Source organism: Convolutriloba macropyga, chromosome 3 (genome assembly GCF_964194025.1).
Source record: "Convolutriloba macropyga chromosome 3, txConMacr16.3, whole genome shotgun sequence".
Classification (NCBI taxonomy): domain Eukaryota; kingdom Metazoa; phylum Xenacoelomorpha; order Acoela; family Convolutidae; genus Convolutriloba; species Convolutriloba macropyga.
The window spans coordinates 59,212,187-59,239,236 of record NC_134470.1 but is presented as its reverse complement, the minus strand read 5'-3'; the positions used below and the strand labels follow the sequence as shown (position 1 = coordinate 59,239,236).

General features: G+C 36.8%; 1 protein-coding gene across 3 annotated transcripts in view; it reads right to left on the bottom strand.

The window, feature by feature from the left end:
- Positions 1–25,695, bottom strand: part of LOC142336324 (leucine-zipper-like transcriptional regulator 1) — a 76,092-nt gene extending 50,397 nt beyond the window's left edge. For all 3 annotated transcript variants that reach the window (XR_012758899.1, XM_075385073.1, XM_075385074.1), the window contains exons 1-7: positions 25,302–25,695; positions 20,458–20,597; positions 18,162–18,322; positions 8,842–9,021; positions 8,379–8,467; positions 4,950–5,248; positions 1,680–1,872 (exon numbers count right to left, since the gene is read on the bottom strand). Coding sequence is in view for 2 of the 3 variants with exons in the window: in XM_075385073.1 (XP_075241188.1) it covers positions 1,680–1,872; positions 4,950–5,248; positions 8,379–8,467; positions 8,842–9,021; positions 18,162–18,322; positions 20,458–20,597; positions 25,302–25,619 (1,380 nt within the window). In the remaining variant the exon portion in view is untranslated. The remainder of the gene's footprint in view (positions 1–1,679; positions 1,873–4,949; positions 5,249–8,378; positions 8,468–8,841; positions 9,022–18,161; positions 18,323–20,457; positions 20,598–25,301) is intronic.
- Between the last annotated feature and the right edge of the window lie 1,355 nt (positions 25,696–27,050).

The following is a 27,050-nucleotide window of genomic DNA, read 5'->3' as shown; positions in this document are numbered from 1 at the left end:
AACCCGTCGCCACCAAAAAATCATCCCTGATACCATCAAACAAACATTTACGACGTCAATCAGAAACGATCAAAAATGCCTTAGAGACTTAAACCCGAAAAATGAGAAATTCCACTGTGAAACGTTGCAAATTCAAAATTGTTTTTATTGAATATATATCTTGTAATGCCAAAATAAATAAGGACAGAAAATCCGAAAAACTGAATGCGCTAAAAACGGTTACAAAATAACAAGTTTCAAAACAAGAAAACTCCGAAATTAACTCTTCGACCCAAAAGACATATTGGCCAAGCGAAAAGCAGGTAATATTCTGAAAAACAAATGAATTATACAAAAATGAACTAAAATTCCGATCTAGAGAAAACGATATTTTTCATTTTCGCGCAACAGCATTAAAAAAAAATTGAGAAATAGCTCTTTGTGTCACAGATAGTTTTTGAAAAAGTGAATTCAAGCTATTGCAGAAATTAAATTTATCGGGAAAAAGGAAAAGATTAAAATAGAATTATATGAAGAACCAAGATTCAAATAAAGAACGACAAAAATCACGTCTTCTCAAAATCAAACCCCAACAATTTTTTCCTAAAACCTTCAGTTGTTTCAGTCAAAAATATCAGCGCAAAATATATAATAGTTATCGCAACAAATTCTCAGAGCTGCATTTTAAAATCAAAACAGTTTACAACATAACATTCCACGAATAAAAGCTAAAATGTTATGTAACTCATTGAGCAGAGAAATAAAACAATAGATTATGGCAATAACTCAGAGTAGATATTTACAAGAAAAAAGGAGGCCAAATACTAGAATGTGAAGCTCAATTCAAAAAACATAAACCGACGCATGTCGGAAGAATTTCTCTCGAACGACAGGCGGTTGGAAAAACATTCCGAACACCTGACCTCCCGATCCATAACCTGGCAACTCGGCTATCAGATCCTGTTTTTGCTATGCTGCAACCGACTTTATATTAGCAACGAGCTTTACTTCGGAGTGAGAGCAAAAGAGATCACTCAAAAATGAAGAACAAAAGCGCGAAAAAGTCCCTTGAGAAGTCAAAGAATGTTCTAAAAGAAAAGCGCAAAATGGTCAAGCAAAAAATTTGCATAAAAAATACAGGCACATTTACAATAATTGCTATCAACTTCGTTCAAGAACAATTAATAATGACACAAAGGCATCTTCAAAGTAAACAAAAAAGGTTATCTTCAAAACTGACAATAAAGTAAAACATAGCCGGCAGATTGCCGGAAAAAAGCCGCCGTTGACGCGCTAGACGCACATCGGGATTGAAACAGAAAAGGAAAAAAGAGATAGAAATTGACATAATTTTTTCCTAAATTTCAAAAAGTTCTAATTCAGTGTGCAGTTTCAGTTAGATTCTAAACCTATACATAATTCAGCTTCTAAACTGAAGGGTATTAATCTTAATACTAATATCAGCTAGCCATCGCTCTAATGAACTGTGATAACCTAATGCACTATGACTCAATGCTAGACTGCAGTCGATTAATTAGATAATTATCTTACACGAAAATTTTCATTGCAAAATATCACCAATTGCGACGTGGTTCTAATCGCAACTTTTCGTTTTGTAACTGAGGCTATTAGTCATATAGAATCGTGCAAGTATCTGAGTTACAAGAATAGCAGCAGCATATACAAAGAGAAAATTTTACCTGATAAACGACAGCTGTGTGAAACAGCCGGCCTGTGATAGGCTGAGACGTGGAGCGTGGTGTAACTTTCTCCCACGACTTGTGATCCAGATCGAAACAGAGTAAATCAGAAGCTAGATTGTCATGCGCAGATGCCACCGAACCCCCGAATACATACAGACGTCTGTGGTACTCAACCATTGTATGGCCGTACCTAAGAACAACATCGTAAAATAGCTGTGTATATTGCAATAATAAGACCGATAAGACAAATGGTCATTCTAAATTTTTAGTAGACGGGACTTTACATAAACGATGCTCCACAAATGATGTTGTGATAGAATGAAAACTTTATTTGCTATATAAAAACATAGCCGACAGATTGCCGGAAAATAGCCGCCGTTGACGCGCTTGATACACATCGGGGTTGAAAAAGAAAAGAAGAGCCAAATTGACCATTTTTTTTCAGTTTTTTTTTCAGTTTCAAAAAAATTTTCTAATTTGGCGTGCAGTTTCAGTTAGATTCTAAAACTATACATATTTCAGTTTCTAAAATGAAAGATAAAAAGCTTTATACCAATGTCAGCTGGCAAACACTTTAATGAACTTTGATAATCTAATTCTCAATGACTAAATGACTGGGCTTTATCGGATTAACCCGTCTCTTTTTTCGATTTTGCTCTTTGGATTTTGACAGTATCTAACACATTGCGAAATTAGATGCGTGAAAGAATTTAAAATCCATTCAATTGAAACAGTGAGTGAAGTAAGTCAGAAGTCAAACGTGAAAATCGTGACTTATTTAAAACGAAAAATGTGATCTAAGGCAAAGCGAATTAAAAAACATAGCAGGACAAGTCCTGACGTACAATTCAAAGAATTTTCATTGACTAAACAAAAAACTAAACCCAGAACGGACTATGAATGGATTGGGAAAACCATTTAGAAAAAATCCGATCCAAAAAATCGATAAAACAGTAAAAATCAAAGAGAAATTGCCGCATGTGAACAAAAAAAACCACTAGCGAGAAAGCGAACTTTTGTTCAAACAGTTTTCTCACTCGACTTTAAATTTAGAACGAAAAAATTTCACGCCGCAAAACCACTCGCTTTTTCGCTCCACTTCCTGTTTCGGCGTGACCAAAATCACTACTCCAATTTGACTTCAAAAATCATGAAAATGTGTGAACAGATCTTAAAAAAAAAGACAGCGCCCCAATACAATTCAAATTCTTTGAACTGTAAAAACATAGCAGGAGAAGTCCTGAGGTACAATTCAAAGAATTTTCATTGACTAAACAAACACATAACCTGGACCGGGCTATGCTTGAATTGGGAGAACCATTTCCACAAAAAAAAACTTAAAACGTAGCCGGCAGATTGCTGGAAAAATAGCCGCGATAGAAGCTTGTGGCCTTCCATGAAGAAAAACAACTAAAGAAATAGGCTAGACAGATTGACTAGCAGTCCTTTAGAAGACCACTAGACTTTTCTGTTAGATTCAAACTGGCAATTTTATGACAGGTTTATAGATCTATAAGGAAAAGGCCCTAAGGGAGCTTTTACAAAAATTCGAGATCAAAAACTCAAAAGTCATACTCAAGAATTAAGGCATATAAGTTTGGCACTACTTAGAAGCAAACTATTGACCTCTAACTAGTAAATGTTCATTAAATTTGAAGTTCATTAAGCGAGTTCAGACGTCTTTCTTAGTGAGGTAAGTCAAGCAATTGACCAAAAAGCAGAACGAACAAATGACGTTAAGCACATAAATTTGCGAAGCAGTAAAAATCACTGAAATTGAAAAACTCAAATCCATTAAGTCAGGTTGCAAGAATCATCGATGGAGACGACAAATTAGTAAAATTAGCAGAACCAGTCCAGAGTTACAATCCAACTAATTGTTTTAGCTTTGACCTAAAAAAAAGCCGTGTTAGATGCCCAATGAGAACAATTAGATTGACACGATTGAGATTAAGCAATTTTATCACAAGAAAAAAAACAAGCAAGACAAAAACTTTGATGTATTTTTTAAGGAAATGTTTAAAATGAAAAAAGACGACTTCCAAGAACTCCCTTAATTAAATTCCCTTGTTTTTCATTATCAACCAATAAAACCTGTCATTAAGGAGGTTAAATGATAAGACAGCAATAAGTGCAATAAATACTTGCGAATTTCAAAAATTCACTAATAGTTTTTTTAAACGGGCAGCGTACAAGTCAAAGAAAGCTATAGCTATGAATTGAAAAGGCTAAAGAAAGAAAAACTTTTTTAGAAACCAATGAAAACGGTCAGTAATGAGACAAAGATTTAAGATAATAAAGTTAATAAAGAAGGAATCAGCTTTGAACAGAAACAAATGAATCGACTAAAAAAACCCAATTAGCAACCTATGAGGCCTGTTATTAATGAGAACAAACGATAAGACAACAAAAATTACAAAAGTACAAAAAAACTCAAAATTAACTCATAATTTTTGAGAAAAAGTAGTGTCAAAGTTATGAAAACTAATAAGCTATCAACTCGGACCATTAATTAGATTCTTTTGCACCTTTTGATAGAGGGCAAAATCAATTATTCCTTAACGTTTTTTTGACAAAAAAGTTCAGGCCATAATAAGTTCCGGCTGCTTCTTGATGAATTCAAGCAATTTCAACTGGGCGCAATTAGAACACATATGTATCATACAAAAAGCACTCAAGGAAAAGGAACTCGACGAACGTGGAACAAAATTCCCTCTCAGAAACCAAAAATTTGTTCAAACACCAATTTCTGACTCCACTTTAAAGGTAGTTTGACTGATCTTAAAAAAAAGACAGAACACCAATACAATCCAAATCCTTTCGATTGTAAAAAAACCTAGATGTCTCCAATAAGAGCCGCTATCGCTTCGCGGCTATAAAAAACTGAAAATCAATGTCAAATTGCCGCAGGTGAACAAAAAACCACTATCGAGAAAGCGAATTTTTGTTCAAACACTGTTTTATCACTACTTTAAAATTAGAGTGAAAAAATTTCAAGCCGCAAAACCACTCGCTTTTTCGTTCCACTCCCTGTTTCGGCGTGACCAAAATCACTGCTCCAATTTGACTTCAAAAATCATGAAATGTGTGAACAGATATTAAAAAAAGACAGCGCCCCAATACAATTAAATTTTTTGAATTGTAAAAAAAGGAGAACGCCTAAATAATAGCCGCCGTTGAGAGGCTGACGGCGGCTATTAATCAGAATGTATCAGAATGTACGGTTAACCAGAGCAACAGCAAAAAAATCAAACTTCTGGCACAAACCTTTTCTGTGGAGCTGCTGCAGATCCATGTAGAATATGCTCAGGCGAAATACGCGTCCAATGGGAAGTGTCCAAATTAAAAGTGAAAATGTGATTGGTCATCTCTTTTCCAGACACTCCTGAGAATAGGAACAGTCTGTTTCCAACCAGAGTAACTGGGAAGTTGCAGCAGGGAGGTGGAATCATTCCACTTTGCTCCACACATTCCCACCTTCTGATATGTCCGCCGCCTCCTCCTGCGTTGTTTTCAAGGGACACGCACCACATGTCGTTCAAGTTTTGCAATCGTCTGTCATGTGCCTGAAACTCCAAGTAAATAATCAATATTTTGACTCAAATTCCTTCGGGTAAAAAAAATGATAAAAGCGTGAACAATCTGATGCCTGCCGTCAATCTCAAACGCTTCGCCAATAGCAAGCTGAGGCTTAGGTATGCTAGTTCAAGCTTAGCCGCCCAAAGGGACACGGAGTAGAAAAACGGGGTGGGGTGGGGGCGAGTGAGGACAGGGGTGTCTAAACAGCCAAAAAACAGCCCGCCACACATGTCCTCTCAGCAGCTTCGTTGATTGTACACATAGAAACTAATAAAGCTTTAAGAGAACTGCTCAGCTGTTGTGGCTGTTACACGGAGCTGCAACTCGCAGGTAATTTTGGCGGGATACAAGCGCTTATTGCCGTCTTTAACTGGTATCCTAGTTACATTTGTATCATAATAATAATAATATTAGTAGTAGTGTAGACTGCTTGTCCACAACTTGCTTGTGGTGCGGCAACCTTTCTGCATCTATGCCGTGGTGAATGATATGCGGTCCCCGGGTTAGGGGGACCAGGAGGGGCATCGTCAACATCAGGGGAAAGGAGCAAGGAAGGCGGATTTTTCTGTGCAGTGTGGTCGTGTAAGACTCATGGAATCAAGTTCAGCCATTTGGCTACCTCTACTGGTTTTCCCACAGGTCAATTAACTTCAGGTCCGTAGTGTTCTAACTGCAGTTGAAAACATGGTTTACCTCATGTGTCGTGCATCCCATTTGGGACAGCGGTTATCAAAATTGTCACAGATCCTACTCAAGTAAGAGTTTAGCACGGGACAGCATCCAGTTCTCAGTTGTGCAAGTCGGATACGTGCAATTCGTGGCAGCGTTTCTTCTGCTATCTTTGGAAAGGTGTACCTAATTGATTAGTGTCTTTGTTCAACTGAGTATTGACCGAGTGTCAGTGGATACTATTGAGCGCAATTTTGTATTCTTTGCGATTTAATTGCTCTTCATTGTGTGTTGCTTCACGCGGTCTCTATAGGTATCATTTAGTGTCGGTCTCATGGGACGAAAACTGGTTGAAGAGGCTGTTTTATGATCAGCACGATGGCTCTGATAACTGCCGGCTAAGAATTGCTCTGCTAATATTTCAGTGTGAGATTTGACAGGCATCATTTCACCCTCATTGTGTAAGTCATTGATGTCAGACATTTTCATACAGCCAGTATTTGTGCGAAGAGCAATGTTTTGTTGCGTTTGCAAATGTTTCGTTTGTATTGCCGATTGTGGAAACCCAAATGGGAGCACGGTAATTCAGGACGCTCCGACCAATAGCTTTGTCAGTATGTTATAGCGCTATTGTAATTTCTCGTTGGAGCTTTATACATGTTCTCCAAAATTGAGCACACTATCGAAGGTAACACCAAGTACCTTGGACTTCACTGGTAGTGGCGAATTGTTGATAGTGAGGTTTGGGTCAAGCTTAGCCTCCTTGCTCCAAGTTGTGAAAACACTTGATTTTTCAGCACATAACTTGAGTTTTCTTGATTCTAGCCAGTCGTGTAAAACATTTAGGTACGGAATTATTATGGCACGTAATTTTTCAACCTGTGGGTGAGATGTAGTTAAAGTTACATCATCAACGTAAGACGATGTTCATACTTTTTGGGGGTAGAGGCAGCTTGCTCATGTAGATGTTGAAGAGCATTGGCGATATTACACCACCTTTGGGGACACCCTGTTCGACTTTTTTCAACTTGATTTCTTATTATTATATTCTACGTGAGACAATCTGCCGTGTAACTATGAAGTGGCCCATCTTTTAGTGCTTTTCGGTAGTGGTGCCTCGAGTATGTCTCTTAGAAGTAGGTTGTCATCAACCGTGTCGAAAGCGGCGGTGAGGTCTAAGGCTACAAGTAGAGTACGGTTGCAGTGTTTGTTTTGATTAAAGCCCTTTGGTATATTGTCGGTGACAATATTGAGGAGCTGTTGTTGTGGAGTGCTCAGGTCTAAAGCCACGCTGATGTTCTTTTAGTGGATATTCCATAAAGTCACTCAGTAGTTTTTCTGTTAGTTTTGCAATGGGGAGAGGAGTGCAATTAGTCTGAAGTTTTGATTCACCTAAGGTTTTTCCCGGCTTGTGTAGGGGTATAAACCGGGAAACTTTCTAGATGTTCTGAATTTTCGCACTGGTTACAGAAAGGTTTATGGTGTCAGTGAGATATCAGTGCTATGGGGCCTAGATGGTGTAAGTGGATTGGCGCTATTCTATCTGGGCCCAGCACCTTACTTTTCTTTATGTCTCTTATAGCTTCTTTCACTATGATACACTTGTTCTGCCCCTATTTCCAGTTTTCATATTCTTAGTGTATTTCTTTTCTGTTCATTTTTCTTGGGGTGTGGAGTGTATTGTTGGTTAAACTTGTTGGCGCATTTCCGTGGATCATGGTCAGGAGTAGTTTTCTTGTGTCAAAGTATATGGCTCTGTTTGCAAATTACAAACTGCAAGCTAATTAAAGACCTTGGTTCTTTACTTGTTTGTCTCATTAGATTGGAGAAAACGTCTATATGCTCAGACAAAAACTATCTGCCAAAAGTCGCACAAAGAAGAAAGATCAACAGGACTAATATAATTTCTAAAAAAATTGTTGGAGAGCAATTAACAATCTCCCGATTTTTTCACTATTATTCACTCTATCTACTGTCCATTCTACTGTGTTTCTACTGTCTATACTTCAGTAGATAAAAAAACATAACCGACTAAACGTCGGAAGAATTGATCTCGAACTAGTGGGAGCTCTACTCAATTGCAGCCTTCTTCATTCAGGGGCATGAGGGAGGGAGTGGGAGCCTAAATGGGACTAAGAAGTTCAACAGTGGGCTTCAAATAACAGCATTAGAGGTTAACATATATCACTATTAAGATTTAACGTTAAAAAATGGCACCAGTTTCGGCGTACTTTTCATTTGACTTTTAATATTAAATTACCGCCAATTGAATTCAGCTGCTTGAAATTGTGATTGAGAGAGAATTTTAGATCACGCAAGACGCAAAAAGTCAAGGGCGTAAAAGTCACTCGAAAAGTCAAAATTGTCAAGTGAAAATTTTGCTAAAAAAAGACACACACGTTTACAGTAATTGCTATGAACTTCGTTCAAGAGCAATTAATGACGTACCATTCTATGGCTACCATATCCTCCAAATATCCACAGCTTCTTGTTGTACACGAAGGAACAATGGGCAGATCGAGGTGTTGGCGTAACGCCTAAAACAAAAGTGCCAATGAACGAAAGCAAAAACGTATTTTATTTCATTTGTACCACAACATCGTATAATATTATGAGGTTAGCTCGCATTTGTGAGAACACACAGTTTGGCTAGGAAATCATCCAGCTGATCGAGAGCGTAAAATAGCTTATTAAACATATCAAAATAGCTTAATTGTCCTCTCTGACCTCGATAACTTTTGCTGCTGTGAATGAAAACTTACTTATTATCCATAAGGAAAGAGACAGATTAACAATTACACCCATATACGAGACAGGTAGTAACGACCGATCGTTTGCGGCAAGTAACCTCATAAATTATGCCAGAACCTATTTATGTTAAAACCAGTAATATCAAAACCCAGTCCATTACCTTCAAAAGTCCATTCGTGCCAAGACTGATCAATGAATCTGTACTCGTGAAGATCATTTCTGTTATGTAGATTGGTGGTTGAGGAGCTGTTGCTTCCACTGCTGTTACTCTGTTGTGAGGATTGATTGTCTATGTTGCCCTGACCACCAGTTCCACCTCCGCCTCCACCTGTTGAGCCACCTATAGAACAGTTTAGATTTATTTTAATGTGAGATGTCTTTGAAATTAATTTTAAAAATGAGCAAGTGCGCTCGGGGGTTACCGATATGCAAAGCTCGAGGACAAATAAAAAAAGATTTGTACTTTAAATTGTTGTACTCCTGAGCTCAGATAAGTAAATGACGGATCCAACAAGTGAATTACCTTTATGTACAATAGCTAGCTATAAGAAGGCGACACAAAACAAAGAACAAGAAGGTACGTATTTCAATACATAAGGTCAATCAACGAAAATGAACCGTAAAATCTTATTCTTCGGGCAGGTGAAACAATTTCTGCTAGTTAGTTTTATTGGATTCAGATCAGAGATGCCGCATAAAGTTCTCCCTCTTTCGATTGAAAATTGAATCACTAGTGTCACGGATACTAAGACAACTTATAAATATAGTTCATTTCTACTTTGAAGTTTTTCCATTGGCTCATTCAATGCTCGTCGCCAACGTTAGCGATGGCGTATCTTCGTTGACCTGCATCTTTTGTATGCAGTTTGTCATAACTGCTCCGGAATAACTCGAGGTGTCCTGTTGCTGTTCGTTTTGCGTGAATAGTCCGTCTTTCCGCTATCCTTGGGCTTTGTGGTAATTATTCATTCCCTCGCTGGTCGACGTAACCGCTGGAATGTCTTGTTCCCCGCTCCACTTGGGGAGTCTCGGGTATGACCTCCGGTCGTGCTAGCTTAGGAGAGCTACTGGTCAATGGCTGCCGCTCTTGATGTGATTGATATGTTGTCTGTTTGAATTCCAATTGCGCATGGTGCCATATTGATACCTGTGGAAGGGTCTTCCATTTGTATGGGAAACTTGTATAGAGCTTGCAATGGATCTTCATTTGGGTACGGATATCTACTCTTATTCACTTCCTCCGCCTGGTTCCGATCACTTCGGTGAAGCCATTCTCTTCTTATATATAATCGATTATCAAGTGGTTAATTTGTTTTTCTTTAAACAAAAATGCTCTTAGAATCATTATCCGACGGTGCAAAAAAACTCTTGCACCTCCGAACTCTCCGTTGGCACCCCGCCTCTTAGATCCACTGTTTGTTTTTTGCTTGATCAGTCCTCATCTTATCGTGTCTTCCTGATGTTTTCCTCGCCCAGTTTTGTCTTAACGTACGTTGTTCTAACTTGTACATGCGTAGTTGTATATACGTAGGCTTCATCACCAAATTACATATAAGCATATTTAAGCCAACCTCTTAAGAGAGTTACTAAGAGAATTGATGTCACCGGGGCCTTACCTGTTTTAATCCAATTCTGAAGACAAAAATTTGGAACTGTGAGACCAAAAAACCCAGCAAGCGAAAAACCACAGAGACAAAAGGGCTGATATAATTGCAACAAACTTCGATTGAGAATAATTTACCATCAATATGTCGTAGCTGAAGAGTTCAATAAAACAACAAACTGTCCCAATACTTTCATCAAATTATGTTTTTGAGACCCAATTGTGTGTGTTGGTTTCGTGATCGAGACAAAAACTGGATAATAATCTGAAATCATGTATAGAAGATGGCCTACAATTATGTACCTAACCTACTAACGTCGGAAGAATCGCTGTCAAACGACCGACAAGCAGCTGTTTTGATAGTGGGACGGTGGAGCTTAGGGATGCTAGCGTTAGGGGGTGAGCGGGGTGACGATAGGGTTGGGAGCGCTGGACGGGGGTGGAGAGTTAGGGAGGGTGTGCGCGCGTTGATGTTTGCGTGTGTGTGTGTGTGTGTGTGTTTGTGTGTGCGCGCGCATTGGTGTTTGCGTGTGTGAGCTTGCGTGCGGGGGGGACATGGTTGAAAAGTGTGGGGAAGATGGGTCTAATCCTAAGAGCCATCCTTCACATAATAAATTTATGCCACTTAAACTTCAGGGAATCACATATATAGATACTTAGATACAAGTGGGCCGTAAGGCTCCAAGAGAACTTAATGCCCTCCGGGCTATACCGGTTTATTCCGTTTTTGAAGACGAAAAGTTAGAAGGGTTAGCATAAAAATATGTCAAGCAAAGACTAGAACATAGCAGGCAGATTGGCAGAAATTGGCCGCAATAGCTTCGTAGATCTAAAGTCTCAAAAAACAGTAAAAAAGACAGAACAAAAAAAATGTCTTTTCATTGAAGGCTGATACGTTATAATTTGATTTAAAATCTGTATAAGTTTTTGCTGCTTCTATTAATTGTTCTAAAATATCCTTCACTTAGAGTGACACACACCCATCTGACCTTATCTCTTTGAATTTAAGTGAATAACAAACAATTTCAATGTGAGGAAGTCATTTTTGAGTGATGTAGGTCATGTGTGACTAAAAATTTAACCACCCGAATGAACAAATAACTCGCTCCACTGAGAACGAAAAATGACGTCACGCACACAGTTTAGTTGAAATTGTATGAACGAATGAACAAAAAGCAGATTTGAGGTCGTTGTGACGTCATATGGTCGTAACAAAAATCTTGACGAAATAAAAAAACATAGCAGGACAAGTCCTGACGTACAAAAAAACATTTTCAGTAACTAACAAAAACCCAGACGTTGAACGGACTATGAGTGAATTCGGAAAACTATTTGTCAAAATGCCGCTAGCGAGGACGAAAAGTTAGAAGGGTTACCATAAAAATCGGTCAAGCAAGACTAGAACATAGCTGGCAGATTGGCAGAAAATAGCCGCAATAGCTTCGTAGATCTACAGTCTCAAAAAACAGTAAAAAAGACAGAACAAAAAAAATTGTCTTTTCATTGAAAGCTGATACGTTATAATTTGATTTAAAATCTGAATAAGTTTTTCCTGCCTCTATTAATTGTTCTCAAATATCCTTCACTTAGAGTGACACACAGCCATCTGACCTTATCCCTTTCAATTTAAGTGAATAACAGACAATTTCAATGTGAGGAAGACATTTTTGAGTGATGTAGGTCATGTGTGACCAAAAATTTAACCACCCGAACGAACAAAAAACTCGCTCCATTGAGAACGAAAAATGACGTCACGCACACAGTTTAGTTGAAATTGTATGAACGAATGAACAAAAAGCAGATTTGAGGTCGTTGTGACGTCATATGGTCGTAACTAAAATCTTGAAGACGAAATAAAAAAACATAGCAGGACAGGTCTTGACGTACAACTCAGAAAACATTTTCAGTGACTGAACAAAAAACTAGACCTAGAACGGACTATGAGTGAATTCGGAAAACCATTTGTCAAAATGCCGCTAGCGAGAACAAAAAACCAGTAGCAAGAAATGTAAATTTGATTCTATCAAAAAACTAGGCCTAGAATGAACTATAAAGGGATTGGGAAAACCATTTAGAAAAAAGTCCGATCGAAAAAACAGTAGAAGTCAAAGGGAAATTGACGCATGTGAACAGAAACCACTAGCGAGAAAGCGAACTTTTGTTCGAACACCGTTTTCTTACTCTACTTTAAAATTAGAGCGAAAAAATTTCACGCCGCAAAACCGCTCACTTTTTCGCTCTATTTCCTCTTTCGGAGTGACCAAAATCACTGCACCAATTTGAGTTCAAAAATTATGAAAATGTGGGAATAGATCTTAAAAAGACAGCTCCCCAAAACAATTCAACTTCTTTGAATTGTAAAAAAAGAAGGCCAAAAAAGCCCCAGCTATCGTTGTGCGCCTATTAATGAAAAGGCTATAGCACTAATATAATTTCTAAAAAAATTAGTTTGAGAGCAATTAACAATCAAGATAGTTTAAAATTTTGTTCTTTACCTATGACCCAGTAGATTATTTCATAAATTTTACAAAAGCTCAAAACAATATCGAAATCTTAAAGCATCACGAATACATTCTGCTATTCATATTTGAATACATTTGATAAAGCATCAAATGTCTGTATTAATTGTTAAAGAGTTGGATTTAAGAAAGAAAAAATGTACAAAAAACTTTTAAATCTCCCCCTGCCAAAAAACAATATCATGGTCATATCACCTAACGATGATTTTCATCGTTGCCTCCAACGTTAAACTCCTCCACATAAAACTTTTCTAGCAGAAAGACAATTTAATTTCAAATCAATTATAAAGTAAAGCTAACGAGGACCAGGGTTCTACAACCTCCTCCTCCCCCACCCGAGTATCCTCCAAATATGAACATGCTGTGTTTGTACACAACTGCTGAGTGATGGTACCTGGGGAGGGGTTGCGACCCCGGACATCTCTGGAGGGTTTGTGACCCTGGGCGTTGATGTTTGCGTATGTGCGCGCATTGGTGTTTGCGTGTGTGATCTTGCGTGCGGGGGGTACATGGTTGAAAAGTGTGGTGAAGATGGGTCTATTCTTAAGAGCCACCCTTCACATAAAAAATTTATGCCACGTAAACTTCAGGGAATCACATATATAGATACTTAGATACAAGTGGGCCGTAAGGCTCCAAGAGAACTTAATGCCCTCCGGGCTTTACCGGTTTACTCCGTTTTTGAGGACGAAAAATTAAAGAATTAGCATAAAAATAGGTCAAGCAAAAAATAGAACATAGATAGCAGATTGCCAGAAAATAGCCGCAATAGCTTCGCAGATCTGCAGTCTCAAAAAACAGTAAAAAAGACAGACCAAAAAAATTCGTTTTTTCATTGAAGGCTGATACGTTATATTTTGATTTAAAATCTGTATAAATTTTTGCTGCCTCTACTGATTGTTCTCAAATATCCCTCATTTAGAGTAACGCACACCCATTTGACCTTATCTCTTTGAATTTAAGTACATAAAAGACAATTTCACAGTGAGGAAGTGATTTTTGAGTGATGTAGGTCATGTCTGATCAAAAATTCAATCACCCGAATGAACAAACAACTCACTCCACTGAAAGCGAAAAATGACGTCACGCAAGCAGTTCAGTTGAAATTGCATGAACGAATGAACAAAAGCAGATTTCAAGTGGTTGTGACGTCATATGTTCGTAACAAAAAACTTGACAACGAAATAAAAAACATAGCAGGACAAGTCCTGACGTACAATTCAAAAAAATGTGCATTGACTAAACAAAAAGTTAGAGCTAGAACGGACTATGAGTGAATTCGGAAAACCATTTGTCAAAATGTCAAAGTGCCGCTAGCAGGAACAAAAAATCGGTAGCAAGAACTGTAAATTTGATTCCATAAAAAAAACTAGGCCTAGAATGAACTATGAATGGATTGGCAAAAACATTTTAAAAAATCCGATCCAAAAAATCGAAAAAACAGTAGAAATTAAAGTGAAATTGACGCATGTGAACAGAAACCACTAAGCGAGAAAGCGAATTCTTGTTCAAACACCGTTTTTTTTACTCTACTTTAAAATTAGAGCGAAAAAATTGCACGCCGCAAAACCACTCTCTTTTTTGCTCCATTTCCCCTTTCCGCGTGACCAAAATCACTACTCCAATTTGACTTCAAAAATCATGAAAATGTGTGAACAGATCTTAAAAAAAGACAGCGCCCCAAAACAATTCAATTTCTTTGAATTGTAAAAAACAAAAGAAGGCCAATAAAAGCCCCAGCTATCGCTGTGCGCCTATTAATAAAAAGACCATAGGACTAATATAATTTCTAAAAACTTAGTTGGAGAGCAATTAACAATCAAGATAGTTTAAAATTTTGTTCTTTACCTATGACCCAGTAGATTATTTCATAAATTTTACAAAAGCTCAAAAAAATATCGAAATCTTCAAGCATCAAGGCTTCACGAATATATTCTGCTATTCATATTTGAATTCATTCGATAAAGCATCAAAATGTCTGAATTAATTGTTAATAAAGAGTTGGATTTAAGAAAGAAAAAATGTACAAAAAACTTTTAAATCTCCCCCTGCCAAAAAAACGTACCCGGCAGATTGCCGGAAAATAGCCGCCGTTGATTCCAATAAGCATGATTGGGATTGAAAGAATAGAAGATATTGAAAAAAGATTTTTGTACAAAAACATTTTTCAAGTCCGATTTATTTTGATGGCATTTGGTAGTTGAACATAACGTACTTCTGTTTCTTAGAGAGAGGCTACAGGGGCTACTATCAATACCAATAAGCAATAGAGATGGTGACTAAGACTTATAGGAACGACGTTCAAATAGCGGGCATCTAAAATTGGGCTTTATGGGTTTATCCCGTTTCTACTACTGACTTCAATTTTTTATACTGACTCTGTTCATTTTGAATTGCTTTGCTGAGCAACTGCTGTTCAAAATCACTTTTAGCAGAATGAGAGAAGAGAGAAACTAGCCTAGAGAAGTCAAAAAGATATCACGCAAAAAGTTGAAAAAGCCGCAAAATGAGGTAAAACGAAACATTTTTTTATTCGACGAAGTAAAAAAACATAGCAGGACAAGTCCTGACGTACAATTCAAAGAATTTTCAATGACTTAACAGAAAACGAGACCTAGAACATACTATGAATGGATTGGGAAAACCATTTTGAAAAAAATCCGATCCAAAAAATCGAAAAAACAGTAAAAATCAAAGTGAAACTGCCGCATGTGAACAAAAAACCACTAGCGCGAAAGCGAATTTTTGTTCAAACACCGTTTTCTCACTCTACTTTAAATTCAGAGCGAAAAAAGTTCACGCCTCAAAACCACTCGCTTTTTCGCTCCACTTCCTGTTTCGTCGTGACCAAAATCACTACTCCAATTTGACTTCAAAAATCATGAAAATGTGTGAACAGATCTTAAGACAGCGCCCCAAAACAATTCAATTTCTTTGAATTGTAAAAAACAAAAGAAGGCCAATAAAAGCCCCAGCTATCGCTGTGCGCCTATTAATAAAAAGACCATAGGACTAATATAATTTCTAAAAACTTAGTTGGAGAGCAATTAACAATCAAGATAGTTTAAAATTTTGTTCTTTACCTATGACCCAGTAGATTATTTCATAAATTTTACAAAAGCTCAAAACAATATCGAAATCTTCAAGCATCAAGGCTTCACGAATATATTCTGCTATTCATATTTGAATTCATTCGATAAAGCATCAAAATGTCTGAATTAATTGTTAATAAAGAGTTGGATTTAAGAAAGAAAAAATGTTCAAAAAACTTTTAAATCTCCCCCTGCCAAAAAAAACGTACCCGGCAGATTGCCGGAAAATAGCCGCCGTTGATTCCAATAAGCATGATTGGGATTGAAAGAATAGAAGATATTGAAAAAAGATTTTTGTACAAAAACATTTTTCAAGTCCGATTTATTTTGATGGCATTTGGTAGTTGAACATAACGTACTTCTGTTTCTTAGAGAGAGGCTACAGGGGCTACTATCAATACCAATAAGCAATAGAGATGGTGACTAAGACTTATAGGAACGACGTTCAAATAGCGGGCATCTAAAATTGGGCTTTATGGGTTTATCCCGTTTCTACTACTGACTTCAATTTTTTATACTGACTCTGTTCATTTTGAATTGCTTTGCTGAGCAACTGCTGTTCAAAATCACTTTTAGCAGAATGAGAGAAGAGAGAAACTAGCCTAGAGAAGTCAAAAAGATGTCACGCAAAAAGTTGAAAAAGCCGCAAAATGAGGTAAAACGAAACATTTTTTTATTCGACGAAGTAAAAAAACATAGCAGGACAAGTCCTGACGTACAATTCAAAGAATTTTCAATGACTTAACAGAAAACGAGACCTAGAACATACTATGAATGGATTGGGAAAACCATTTTGAAAAAAATCCGATCCAAACAATCGAAAAAACAGTAAAAATCAAAGTGAAATTGCCGCATGTGAACAAAAAACCACTAGCGCGAAAGCGAATTTTTGTTCAAACACCGTTTTCTCACTCTACTTTAAATTTAGAGCGAAAAAAGTTCACGCCTCAAAACCACTCGCTTTTTCGCTCCACTTCCTGTTTCGTCGTGACCAAAATCACTACTCCAATTTGACTTCAAAAATCATGAAAATGTGTGAACAGATCTTAAAAAAACATAGCCGGAAGAATTCCGGAAACGACTCGAAGTGAAAAACCATTTGAACGCCATCCAACTACTCATCAAACAAAACGTGCCTTCACTAATTTATGATTATCTTGAAACAAAGTCATGAAACAAAAAAGTAAAAACAATAAGATCAAATCTGTTAAAATATGATAAAAATTCGGATCCAATTTTGTTATAAATTGAGATCCCGAAAAAACTATCTGCCAAAATAACTTCATCAAAACAACTAGTACATACAAAAACCACTTACGAATTTTTTAATATTTCAAAAACATATAAATCCAAAGAAAAAATCCCTTCAGCCAATAGTGTATCCAGATGTTCGCAAAACAATAGGCAAGTCATAATAGGCGAAGAAACTTAGCTAAAAACAGAAAAAAAACGAAAAACTGCAAAAAAAATAAGAAAAAAAGTTCCAATTTTCGAAAATTTTTTGTCATATTTCTCAACAAAAAATGATTCTCACCCACAAAAATGTAACCAATTGTTATCATAAAATTGCTCAAATAGATGGGGTTTCTTCAATACCCATTTGAGCCAGTAAAACAAAATAATTGTCAAAAAACGCAAAAATTAGCCCGAAAATCAGCAAAATACATTAAAAACCTCCGAATTATCATAAAATTAATATGAATTTCCAGAAACCTTCAAACCACTACCGAAACCAGCCTAAAATCAAAACAAAATCATAACCAAACCTCTTAACCAAAATAAATAAAAAAATTGCTTTAAAATGCCGCATGTGAACAAAAAAACTTCGCTCGCTTAGAGAAAATTTTTTCACACATCAATTTCTCGCTCTCTCAAAAACAGCGGTATGAACAAAAACCACTCTCTTTTCGCTCCGCTCTTCGCTTTTGTTCAGCGCCAAAATCACTCCATATTTTTTCACGCGTTTCATTTCCCGCTTTAAAAATCACTTCAATAAAATTGATTAAAAAAAGGACTTCTCCAATACTCCTCTTCGAGTCGTAAAAAAGACAGCGCCCCAATACAATTCAAATTCCTTGAATTGTAAAAAAAAAATAGGAGCGCTATAATAGCCGGCTGAGAAGATGAGGGCGGCTATTAACAATATCAATGGTCATATCACCTAACAATGATTGTCATCGTTGCCTCCAACGTTAAACTCCTCCACATAAAACTTTTCTAGCAGAAAGACAATTCAATTTCAAATCAAATATAAAGTAAAGCTAACCAGGACCAGAGTTGTTACCGCCTCCCCCTCCCCCACCCGAGTATCCTCCAAATATGAACATGCTGTGTTTGTACACAACAGCTGAGTGATGGTACCTGGGGGAGGGGTTGTGACCCTGGACATCTCTCAGCACCAGCCATCTGTCTTCCTCGATATCATATCTGAACAACAACGTTAACGCACCAATGATGCAAGATACCTTGCAGAACCAGTCGCGACTCTTGAGTATTTTCAAATTTTAAAAAAGTAGACTTTTCGCCTCGTTTTGAAGTGGTTTTCAGCATTCTCTTAAGTTCTAGCTGCTGCGATAAACCTCTGATAATCGGAAGAGATTCTAATTTACAGATAACGGAATAAACATACTCTTCTGTAGACCACAGGCGCCATCATCATCAGGAATCAACAAACGAGATACGCGCCTTATTACTGTATCTGGCAAATAGTTTTCGCAGTTTCTGAAATTCGGCTCCACATGTCTGCTCTTTTTGGTTTGAAAAGCTGAAGAGATAGAGTATATCAAATTCCGTTTAAAGAGAGCAAAGTGTGAATTACAGATTTCAGGCATTCCGACTTTTAGAGGTTCATTTGCATCCAGGAATGGCATCATTTTTTTTTATTTTATTCCCTTAAAACTACCTAGATGTGCGCGAAAAATCACTCGCTTTATTCAGCCATTTTCACACATTCTATATAGAGTCGACAACAAGGTTTTCATTGGTTGAATTATCGTCATAAAGCTTCTAGTTAAGTTCAAATAGCTAACGTTTTAAAAAGCGCAGGACTTACTTCTCAAATGTCATTTATTATGCATGTACATAAAAGCAGCTGGAAATGAACCAAATGGAAATAGGATTGACACTCAAATGACCACACCGATGCTCATTTGCATGTTTTGACGATGAACAACGATTTCTAGTATTGATGCAGAAACTCCACATTGCCACAAAGTGGTGGGGAAACTTACCAGAAAAGTTGGCAATGCTAAACGATTCAAACAACGAATTCTCAAATACTGTTTGGACTGTCCAAAGCTGACTTAGAGCCTACGAATGGGTGAACAATGCCAACAAATAATAAAAACTTTGAATGAATTTGCCAAAATTTAAGTGGATTATCTGGATCTTATTTTAGGCTGCGTCATTCCCGAGCTTTCGTGGGAGAAACTACACTGAAATTCAGCTCAGCGGAATGGGTATTGGAACTAAGGATCAACAGATGCCGGCCTCAATAAGTAATCATGACCATATCTAGTCAGAGAAATTGTCGACTATGCCCATTTAAAGCGACACTATTACGAAAGGGTTTTGAGAAAACCCAAAACTATTGACAACTCAAACACTTGGCCAGCATTCGATTCAGGAAGATAACTGCACAAAGAACGTCTTGAAGAGATTATTAAAAACGTGATAAGGTCCGGCTTAACTTTTTTTTCGATATGTAATTCTGAGACTTGACTCAGGACCACCTTTCCCTGTCTTACCTTCATATGACTATCAAAAATTAGGTGAGTTGCAAAAACAGACTCAGATTCGCTTATTTGATCAAGAACGAAGATGTACCTTCTACAAAGACGGATTACTACACAAAAACTGCGACCATGCCACTTCCTGTTGCGGCAGAAGATACGCTATTAACCGACTTGACGGAGTTCGTGATGTCTTCAGTCTACTCTATGTAAGAAGGTGCCCTTGTTGTCAGAAAAAATTTTGGTCGATAGGACAACTCCAGACCAGGTGATGTTTATGTGACATCGTGGACGCGCTTATTCCATTAACTGCCGAAACGCAGGTGGAAAAAAATCAAAACGAGAAGCATTGTTGACCGATGGACGAAATTCCATCTACGAGGGACTCAGCGTTGCAGTCCTAACCCAATCAAAGTCGATGGTTCTGATAAAGGGTACCACGGCTATAAAAATTCCAGGCATATGTGAGCTAGACACTATAGCATTTCAAGTTTGTGAGGAGGTTTGTTGGCATTGAAAACTCGATTGTGTGTGTTGAACACTCAATAAGGTCTGGACACTTTCAAAAGTTTGCTGGTACAGTACATGACACATCAACACTAGAAAATATAACAATTCGGCTTACATAAGCGGCAGCCTTAAATTGAAAACGCATTTGTGTGGTTCCATCGGCTCAAATTGAAGAAACGAATGTGTTGATGTCTTAATTAAGTGGATCGTACCGGGAGGTGAACTGATTTTGGTTGGTTCTGAGAACCGATTGAAGAGTTTTGCGAAGGTTCGCTTATTTCAACTGTATAGGCATGCTATACATTTACGATAATGAGTTACTTAGTAAGGTCATTGAGCATTCTGCGTCCGTCGTCTCCTCCGAATACATAGAGTGCGTCTTTGTATCTCACCATTGTGTGCTTACTCCTCCGTGCCATGTGCTGAGAAGAGGGAGAATGATGGTCTGATGACCCACTCACCTAAATTGTACAAAGTTCAACATGAAAATGTAATTGTGGCTATTCAAGAAACAAGGTGACTTTGAACACAATGTGGTTTTTGAAATACTTTTCCTAAATCTATCAATTAATGCTAAACGAATAATACTCAATAAATGAAATTGGTCCTCTAAAAATATCTGCAAATTTACTTAGCATGAAATTGTCAGACTTTGTTAGAGATCATTTTAAAGCCTTTTTGAGAACGACAAACTACAAAACAACTATAATGGCTTGACTGACAGTTCTAAATCTACCTAACAAACACAAAAATGCTATTTTAGCTCGAAAAAGGTGACATGGGGATAATAGCGTATCAATTTCCCGAGTAACGTGGATAAAACTAAACAAATTTTTCACAAATTTGTGATGAAACTTATGCATGAACAATTTTTAAAGTCCAAATATTTTTTGTTTAAGAAACTGCATTGACAATCTTTAGAATTAAGCAGTATTTATAAATTTTCAGCAAAGCTTTTGCTCGAAAAAGGGTCAGCCAGTGATTGCTTTTGAGATATCGAAAAAACAGATAATTTGTGCACAAAGTACCGACAGATAATTTGTGCGTAAATCCGATAGGATCATCGAGGTCATATTTTCGGCAAAATCTGACGCTCGCAAATCGAACAAGTTTATAATTTTGCACACACACACACACACACAGACAAACAAGCGGATGTTCGAGCACACACACACACACACACACACACACACACACACACACACACACACACACACACACACACACACACACACTTAATAACAAAGTCAAAAAAGCATGAAATAAAAACTAAACTGATCAAATTGACTTGCATTTCAGAAAAGATATGGCACCTGTCATTATTGAGTATAATTGAACATGTAGAAAAACAAAAGAGCAAAATTAAAAAAAACACGTTTATACTTATTAAAAACAATTAATTTCAAAGTAACCAAAACCAGTGGCTACGAAATGAAATCATGACAGAAAGCCTTGAGACCTGTCATTATCCAGAATGCCTCACAGCTACAAAAAGAACAAAAATAGAAAAAAATATAGCAATTAAATTTCAAGAAAACGGTGTCGAAGCCCTTTAAGTCATAATGTGTCCACTAAAAACAGAAAAAAATTTTGCCTTCTTTCGACGCCAGTGATATCTAAATTTCCATTAAAGTGATAACCGAACAAAACATCATAAAAAACCTCAAAAGTGAAAAATTCCGAAAATTAAAAAAGAACTCGTAGCATCAAAGCCAAAAACAAATATTTAAATGATAAAGCAGCAATGAAGACTATATTTCAATTCATTAAAAAGGATGCGATCTATGTTTTTCTTGAGACTATGCAACAAGGTGACAAAAATATGATAAGTGGCGCATCTCAAAAACCATTAACATTTTATGAAAACTAATACTTAAAAGTAACTTAGAAGTCATAATTTTGATAAATTTGAACACGCCACTACTGAGACTAATTAAGAAGACTACAAAATAACGAATACAGGCAGAACTCAAATTTTTAAACTAATTTACGCAGACAGTGTTGAAACCAAAAAACATGAGCTTTTCGCTGAAAAGGTAGTTATGTTCTTTGGCCTTCTTTATTTTGCATGCAAAAAAAGTTTGACAAAAATTGAACTTGGATTTGAAATCATCCTGGCGTGTAATTAACATAAAACAAAACTAAAAACACTTAAAAAACCTTCATGAAAAAGACAGCGCCCAATTGCAATCCAAAAAAAAATGAGAAAGAAAGTGCGCAATTAGACTTGTTATTGCTGCTCACTCAAAAATAGGTTGGGGTCTATCAGGTGCAACTACTCTGAAAATAGACCAGTACTGGATTCGAACCAGCAGCTCTTAATTTCAAGCCTAGTGTGCTACTTACACCAACTGGTCTTAAGCGCTTGAACTTGGGCATCTCGTAACCCGTTCCACGTTCTTCCTTGTTCCTCAAGGCTTCATTTCTCTAGCCAAGTATAAGTTGAAAAAGTTGAGCTTCTTGTCAAGTTATGTCAAATTTATCTTACGCACAATTTAGATTAGATGGTTCCTCTCAACCTTCTAACAAAATACTTGTTCCAATTGCTTCGGAAATGGCTAATTTGACAAAATCTATATCAAAATCAAATGAGTTTTGGATTACTGTCGAGTTATATTAGCAAAAAACGATTGGTCATCCAAAAAACGCATTAGAGTTTCTTCAAGAACTCCTTAGAGAGCAAATTAAACACTTTATTAATTAGACTCATTCGTAAGGCTCCAAAAAACCTGTCGGCAAAATGGTAGAGATAAAAAATTTATGAAAACAATTAGTCAGAGACATAAAAACAGGAAGCTTCTCAGAAATTATCATATTTATTAATTGAACGTCATTTGAACGTAAAAAGCAAACCTCAATAATTGAATTTCTAAATGATAAGAGACTTCTGGTAAATTTAGACTAAAAGGGATAAGAAGCAATTTCGTGCTTTTTTTTAAAAAAAAATTCATGATTTTTTATTGCCGAAATTTTAGCCAGAAGAGTTGGTTCTAACAATTTAGCAACTCTGTTTTATCTTCAAACGTGAAATCAATGAGACTAACGTTAACAATTTAATCATATTTGTAGCAAAATTGATCAAAATTTTAGCAAAAATTACAAAAATTGTGAACAAAACATCGGAAGTGAGCCTAAGGTTCACAAAACTTAAAACCTCCGTAACTCCTTGGAAAAAGCGAAATTCGAAAAAAACTTAGTACTACGCTGAGTAAGCTTTCTAATGATACCACTCACAACTCTCCACAAAGGATATATACATCGGCGAAAACTGACTGAATCCCCACTAAAGTGGGTCGGAACAGTAAAGGTAGATTTCACAGAGGGGGCCAGACGAAAATTTGAGAAAGCAGCCCAATTTTTTTGCAATTCCGTTATCAGAAAAAAATCTTTACTTCACAAAAGTTATCAAATGAGCTCAGCATTAGATGCCACCCATGTCAGAACTTTTCAATTACAGTTCAACCTCGTTTCGTCCACCTATACTAATGATTGAGTAATTTCAATCACCTGCATTTTCGAATTTCACAAAGAAATGATTCTACAGAATATACGCTGCCCCCTTATTTTTAGGGAGTGTAGGCAGAATGATTATATAGGACTGTACGCGCACAACCATAAAAGATCTTTGATTAATTCAACTTCGTCGGTTGATCTCACGTCCTTAATTTCATAGATTCACTTTTTTGTATAATACAGATAACTCAAGCGTATTTAGACGACTCTAAATCAAACGCAGGCACTAAATATTCTGCTTTTCGCTGTCCTTTAAATTAACTTTATAACAGTACAAGAAAGGGTTTTTATTTGAAAGCAAAATATTTTGTTCAAGTGGAAGCTATTTGCTATTGTAAAAAACGCCGTTCAACATTGTGGGTACTATAAAAATAGAACTGATTTTTGCAGTCCTATTCATTTATCATACAATTGTGACAACTTTAACTTCTCAGTGAAGACTGATCGATATAGATCGAACTACAAAATTTCGAGCTGATTTTTTTTATCCAGCTGATTTTCAAAGCGTGATATTTTTAGCCGATTTGACACCCTTTTGAAATCTTCTCGCTTTTTCGCTCTCTACACGACTCCTGCGTGACTTAATTCACCACTCTGACATTCACATCAAAAAGTAAACAAAAAGTGTGATCAGATCATTAAAAGACATCGCACCCATACAATCCAAATTAATTAAACATACCCGGTAGATTGCCGGAAAATAGCCGCCGTTGATTCCAACAAGCATGATTGGGATTGAAAGAAGATATTGAAAAAAAAAAGATTTTTGTACAAAAACATTTTTTAAGTCCGATTTATTTTGATGGCATTTCGTAGTTGAACATAACGTCCTCCTGTTTCTTAGAGAGAGGCTACAGGGGCTACTATCATACCAATAAGCATTAGAGATGGTAGCTAAGACTTATAGCAACGACGTTCAAATAGCGGGCATCTAAAATTGGGCTTTATGGGTTTATCCCGTTTCTACTTCTGACTTCAATTTTTTTATACTGACTCTGTTCATTTTGAATTGCTTTGCTGAGCAACTGATGTTCAAAATCACTTTTAGCAGAATGAGAGAAGAGAGAAACTAGCTTAGAGAAGTCAAAAAGATATCACGCAAAATGTTGAAAAAGCGGCAAAATGAGGTAAAGCGAAACATTTTTTTATTCGACGAAGTAAAAAAAACATAGCAGGACAAGTCCTGACGTACAATTCAAAGAATTTCATTGACTAAACAGAAAATTAGACCTAGAACGGACTATGAATGGATTGGAAAAACCATTTAGAAAAAAATCCGATCCAAAAAATCGAAAAAACAGTAAAAATCAAAGTGAAATTGCCGCATGTGAACAAAAAACCACCACCGATAAAGCGAAATTTTCTTCAAACACCGTTTTCTCACTCTACTTTAAAATTAGAACGAAAAAATTTCACGCCGTAAAACCACTCGCTTTTTCGCTCTACTTCCTGTTTCGGCGTGCCAAAATCACTACTCCAATTTGACTTCAAAAATCATGAAAATGTGTGAACAGATCTTTAAAAAGACAGCGCCCCAATACAATTCAAATTCTTTGAATTGTAAAAAAAAATAGGAGCACTATAATAGCCGGCTGAGAAGATGAGGGCGGCTATTATTAACCAATTTTCTCATTAGGTTAGATACTACTAACCAATGCCCAGTGACACCCGTCATCTTTCGACTGCACGAATCCACTTTCAGTCCCAAATGATCCCCGATTGCATTGTGCATTTTGAGAGCCAACATTCTGGAAGCTGTGTCTAGATTGGGAGCTGAACGAATATTGACTCGACCCTGCACTACTTCCAGTGGGGCTACCCGCATCTTCTGGCTGGCCTGGACTTAATCTGTTGTTGAGTGAAGGAGCATTGGACCTGTTTGGAATACCTTGTGAGTGAGGTGATGACATTGTTCTGCGCACTACTGATGCGTTGGTTATCGGGATTCCGGATCGGGCACTTTCATTCATTTAACCTGAGAGTGGGCATTATGGATCTATGGTTGAGCTCGTTAAAACAAGCAAAATTATATTGACCAGGAAAATTCTAATCAAGACTCTGATAAGAGTGAGATACGCTTCATTGCAATTGTTTAAATTTCAGCTCAAATCTAGCGTTCCACTGAACGAGGGCCAATTTTTTTACTGACATCGAAGGAATTGCTCTCAAATGACAGTTCTGAAGGGGTCGATAAAAGCGTAGGAGCGCAGAGCTGAAGGGACGTAGAGCAGAATGGCATAAACTGCAAATTACTACCAAAATATTTCCCACTCTCTGATTGTTTCATTTTAAACGCATTAATTTTAGTTATCTGTGACAATGCTTAAATTTGTAACAAATGTCTATCCGTGATCGCTAATTCCCCCTCTCCACGCCAGGAGAGGCCAAGTGTCCAAACACCAAAATTTTCCTTCATGCCACGAAGTTCTGCCTCCTAAGCAGCTTCGGTAAACCGTACTTTTAGAGCGCATATAGAGTCTTAAGGAAAACTAAAGAAACTTACTTCCCTTGGGTTTTATCATTTTTAATGACCAAAAGTTGAATTGCTCAAACGAGCGAAAGAATATTAAAAAATTATTGGCGTGGCTGGCAGATTGCCAGAAAATAGCCGCAATAGCTTCGTAGATCTGCAGTCTAAAAAAAACAGTAAAAAAGACAGACCAAAAAATTCGTCTTTTCATTGAAGGCTGATATGTTACATTTTGATTAAATATCTGTATAAGTTTTTGCTGCCTCTATTAGCTGCTCTCAAATACCCTTCAATTAGAGTGACACACACCCATTTGACCTTATCTCTTTGAATTAAAGTAAATAAAAGTCAATTTCAAAGAGAGCAAGTCATTTTTGAGAGTGAGGTAAGTCAAGTGTGACCAAAAATTAATCACACGAATGAACAAAAAAAACTCGCTCTACTAAGTGCGAAAAATGACGTCACGCACGCACTTCAGTTGAAAAAGCATGAACGAATGAAAAAAAGCAGATTTGAAGTGTTTGTGACGTCTTATGGTCGTAACAAAATTCTTGACGACGAAATAAAAAACATAGAAGGACAAGTGCTGACGAACAATTCAAAGAATTTTCATTGACTAAACAGAGAACTAGATCTAGAACTGACTTTGATTGAAATTGGAAAACCATTTTTAGAAAATCAGATTTAAAAAATTTCAAAGAATAGAAAATCAATGTCAAAATACCGCATGTGGACAAAAAAAACCGCTAGTGGGGATTGGAAATTTGATTGAAACAAAAAACTAGGCTTAGAATGAACTATGAATGGAATGGCAAAACCATTAAGAAAAAAATCTGATCCAAAAAAATAGAGTGACACACACCCATTTGACCTTATCTCTTTGAATTAAAGTAAATAAAAGTCAATTTCAAAGAGAGCAAGTCATTTTTGA